Raw genomic sequence first — 4,091 nt, 5'->3', positions numbered from 1 at the left:
GAACCCCTCTTTTGATTAGCAGTCAGGAAAACAAGCCCCTTTGTGATTAGCGGTCACGTAGACCTAGTCCTTGAGGCCAGCTGCTGGTAACAATATTTTCTGAGTTCCTTAATTGGGCGATGTGGGAGTCATTGCCGTGGGAGCTTCTCACAGTTACTCTGGCAGCTTGGTTTGCTCAGCTACAGCGGGCCCTGAGATTTCTAAGGCCTACCCCTGGTTGCTTAAAGCAAGCTCAAATGGAACAATTGTTCCACGAGTACATGTCCACGACCTGTATGCTAATTCCCAACAATTCCCCCGTTTTCTTTTTGTACAAGCAGTACTTGGTTTTACATCAGATGTTGAATACACAACATAACACAACTATACAACGTAACCCTAATAACACTATAATTAATGTAAGCACTTAATGGTAACACAATTTAATAGTAAGTAACACAACTTAATAGTAACACACTTAAGCCTAATCAGTTGATGGTGATCGAAGGCTGTTCTAGACAGTCCTTGAGGTGTCACAGCCCACGTCATTGTCAGAATGATTATCAGGAACCTCTTCATGGTCGTCTTCGGCGTGTGCAGATTCTAAAACTGCTTCAGTCCACTTTGCAGTGATCCACTGGGTACCTGTTCCCGGCACCACTTCAAAATCCCTATAACATTTTTGCTAGTAACCCTTTAACCACATTTATCACAATACTACGTGTAATGATGATTGACACCACAATGAACAGAATCCTTAATCCCCCTTTGACTAATCCCAGTAACCATCTATGCATTGTTTCAAACAAATCAGTGAACCATTGATTGAAAGGATTGATACCATATTGAATCTTTCTCATGCGCTCTTTCAGGAAAGTAATGGATTTATGAATTGACTCATTATGATCAAAAAGGTTTAAACAGTACATTCCCTTAAATTTCTCCAAGTGGCTACTTCAAACAATGACTCTGTACTTGTGAAACATGATTTTGCTTGACCGATCGCAACTTGTTCTGCTAGTTGCTTACAATTGATTCCCCGTTTTTTCTAAAAAGTGCTGTAATAAATCCATTTTTCTATGATTTTTTGCCGACACCAATTTCCTATGCTTTTGGCTTGCACTATGGCAATATCCCAGAATCCTGCACTATGGCAATAATAACCTGTACTATGGCTATATCCCGGAATCCTGCACTATGGCAACAATAACCTGTACTATGGCAACCTGCACTATGGCCATATCCCAGGATCCTGCACTATGGCAAAAGCGCGCTCTCACTCACATAGTACACAGTACAATCACACATACAGAGCACAATCGTACACCCAGAGGCCTCTGGCACATCTCACTCTCAATCATACCACAACCTCAATCATACCACAAGAATATAATTTAGAATGATAAGCAAACAAACAAGTATTGTCTCTCATTGTGTTCCTCGTGAAGTGACTTGCAACACTTTGTTTTAAAACCTTACCCTTACACAAATACTTTCAACACAAAATACCTGGACATTTAAGAATAACATATACAATTATTAACACTCCAGTTAGTATCCCTCCAGCAGCTGAAAACATACTGTTTGTCTGCAGCTACAGGAGATCTTTGCCTGCTCCTGTGGTGAGCAGCTGAGAGTGGAGTCCCCTCCGAACAAAACGCTCAGGGTGCACCTAGGGGCGTCCACACCGCAGCCAATCCCTGCAGCTGAGCAGTTGTTACGTGCGGCCACAGATGCCACTCCAAGCACTAAAATTGCCAATGCCGCTCTAGCTGGAACCCCGCACAATTCAACATTATCATTGCAATCCGGTGCAAGCAATGCCCATTTATGTCTGGTGATTTCATGCAACTGCAACAAGCTAGAAGCAAATACAATGAGTTTATCTAAGTAACATGGACTTCTGATAGCATTTGCAGCGATACCTTGCCAGGCCCTATCCCCACAAATCAGAAAAACATCAGGAGGTAAGGCCAAAGCTGTACAATTGTTCCAAACACTGTAGTTGTTACCCCTTGTCTCCGTGCCATAAACCCCTAAACCCTGCTTAGCAGTGTCATTGTAATCACAGGTGTTATTTGTATTTCTATACCCATATGGCCCTTTCCAGGTTCCTGTAGCAGGATTCATCTGATAGGCACGGCTACATTCACATTTGTAGCCACCCTTCAGGTTGATACAGATTTGACTACAGATACCAGGGTTTTGGCATTCATCGATATCTCCACAGTTTCTCTTGTTTACAAACTCAAACCCAGCTGGACAGTCGCATTCCTTTATGATGCATTCCTTCAGGGGCTCATCACCCCAGTCCTTGCAGTCTCTCTGCTGGTTACACACTTTATTGATATCTATGCATTCTCCACTTCTGCACTTGAATTTACCAGGTCCAGAGCACTGAATAACATTGTTAGAGTTTGCTTCATCAGTGCCATCCAGACAGTCTCTCACACCACTGCACTACCTACTCCTATGGACACAGTTCCCATCTTCACATCTGAACTGGTCTGGCCTGCAGGTCTGAGAAGGGCAGTTAATTTGATCACTTCCATCCTTGTAATCAGGATCTCCGTTACATCGCCACTTCTTGTGGATACATTCACCTGAGCCACACTGCACCTTACTCGCAGAACACTTCACCGGAGGTGCAGGCTGGCGGCCACACTGCTCCAAAGATTCATCCGAGTGGTCGGAGCAGTCACCTTGACCATTGCAGACAAAGCTTTTGGAAATACATTGCCCACTACTGCATGTAAATTCTGCTGCACTACAAGTCACAATGCCACAATTCTCTTAATCTTCTGCACTGTCACAGTCCTTTTCACCATCACATTTCCAGGACACTGGCGCCCACCGCCGCCCCGCACCTGTGTCACTTATACTACTGCTATTACCCATACCATCAGTGTCAGTGGCATCCTCCTGGTACCGTTTCTGTCTTTGCCGCCCCTTACTCTCCCCCTTTTCTTTTTGCCACTGACCATTCACCACAAATGGATGAGACACATGATTACTAGTTAGGAAAGAGAGTGTAACGTCTGCTATACGGCTGCAGGCGATCTGCTGGTTTTGGTAATACTCTAGTTGCCTCTCCACCAGGTCCACGCGCTGCAGCAGGTTCTCAATGAAGTGCTGGAGCCTGGCTTTTCCCCGCAATTCTTTTTCTGCCGCTTCTTCGAGGAAGTGTTTGAAAGTAACAACTTCTTCCTCTTTCCTGTGCAGCTCCTCCTTGGACTCGCTGAGGCGCTGCTTCAAGGCCGCGATCATCTCCACCGCCACGTCCACCTGCCTGCTGAGCGCCCGCTCCCTCCGCTGCACCTCCCGCTTCTTCTGCGAGAGCTGCACGAAGGCCGCCCGCACCTCCAGCAGCTCCGCCGTCTTCTGGGCCAGCTCCACGGTCAGCCTGTCGAGCCGTTTCTCCATCGTCTTGTCCACGGCCTCCACCATCCTGCTGAACTTCGCCCTGACATGCGCCTCCAACAAGGCTTTGGGGTCGGCGGCGGGCAGGTAGCCGACGAGGCGGGGACCCAGCCCGGCCGCCTCCGGCTCCGGCTCCGGCTCCGGCCGCCCCTCTCCGGAGGCGTCGCAGAAGGCGGCGAGGGGCGCCCCGCGGCTGGAGGGGCTGCCCCGGCCGCAGGGCCCCGGCGGCGAGCCCGGCGCCGCGTCCCGCAGCGGGAGGAGCAGGCGGCCCCCGGCCGGCGCCCGCCGCTCGCCGTGGCCGTGGCCGTGCTGCTGGTGCGCCCGCAGGGCCGCCAGGCTGTCGAACCGGCCGCGCTCCCCGCGGCGCGGGCAGCGGAACGGCAGCGCCGGGCCGGCCACGGGCAGCGGCTCCGGCCACGGGAAGCCGCCCTGCTCCGCGCCGTCCTGCTGCATCCTCCGCCTTGGCGGGGCGGGCGTGGGAAACTTCGGGCACAGGGACCGGGACCGGCCCCAGCCGAGAGGTGGCCGCCCGCGGCCGCGCTGCCCCGGCTGGTGCCGGCGCCGGAGCCGAGAGCGGAGCGGCTGCGGGAGGCGTTTGCGACTCTTCCCGCTGTTCCGGCCGTTTCCCGGCACGTTGCGTCGACATGCCGCTTCATTGTGATTGTTCGACTGACAATTTGAGCACCATACTG

At 51.0% G+C, this 4,091-nt stretch overlaps 1 protein-coding gene across 1 annotated transcript; it reads right to left on the bottom strand.

Moving 5' to 3' along the window:
- Positions 1–2,615: 2,615 nt before the first annotated feature.
- LOC116490677 (protein ZNF365-like) lies at positions 2,616–3,852 on the bottom strand. The gene is made up of 2 exons (XM_032190115.1): positions 3,027–3,852; positions 2,616–2,746 (listed from the first exon to the last, which is right to left on the bottom strand). The coding sequence occupies exons 1-2, from the start codon at positions 3,850–3,852 to the stop codon at positions 2,616–2,618; spliced, it is 957 nt and encodes a 318-aa protein (XP_032046006.1).
- Positions 3,853–4,091: the final 239 nt, after the last annotated feature.

Source organism: Aythya fuligula, chromosome 1 (assembly GCF_009819795.1).
Source record: "Aythya fuligula isolate bAytFul2 chromosome 1, bAytFul2.pri, whole genome shotgun sequence".
Lineage (NCBI taxonomy): Eukaryota > Metazoa > Chordata > Aves > Anseriformes > Anatidae > Aythya > Aythya fuligula.
This window is presented reverse-complemented; position numbering and strand designations above follow the sequence as displayed.

Bases quoted from the DNA above. Each gene is read 5' to 3' on its own strand.
- LOC116490677 (XM_032190115.1), bottom strand. From the start codon at position 3,852: ATGCAGCAGGACGGCGCGGAGCAGGGCGGCTTCCCGTGGCCGGAGCCG. The intron at 2,747-3,026 runs GTATAGCAGACG...TGTGACTTGTAG, and splicing joins CCAGCAGATCGCCTGCAGCC to TGCAGCAGAATTTACATGCA.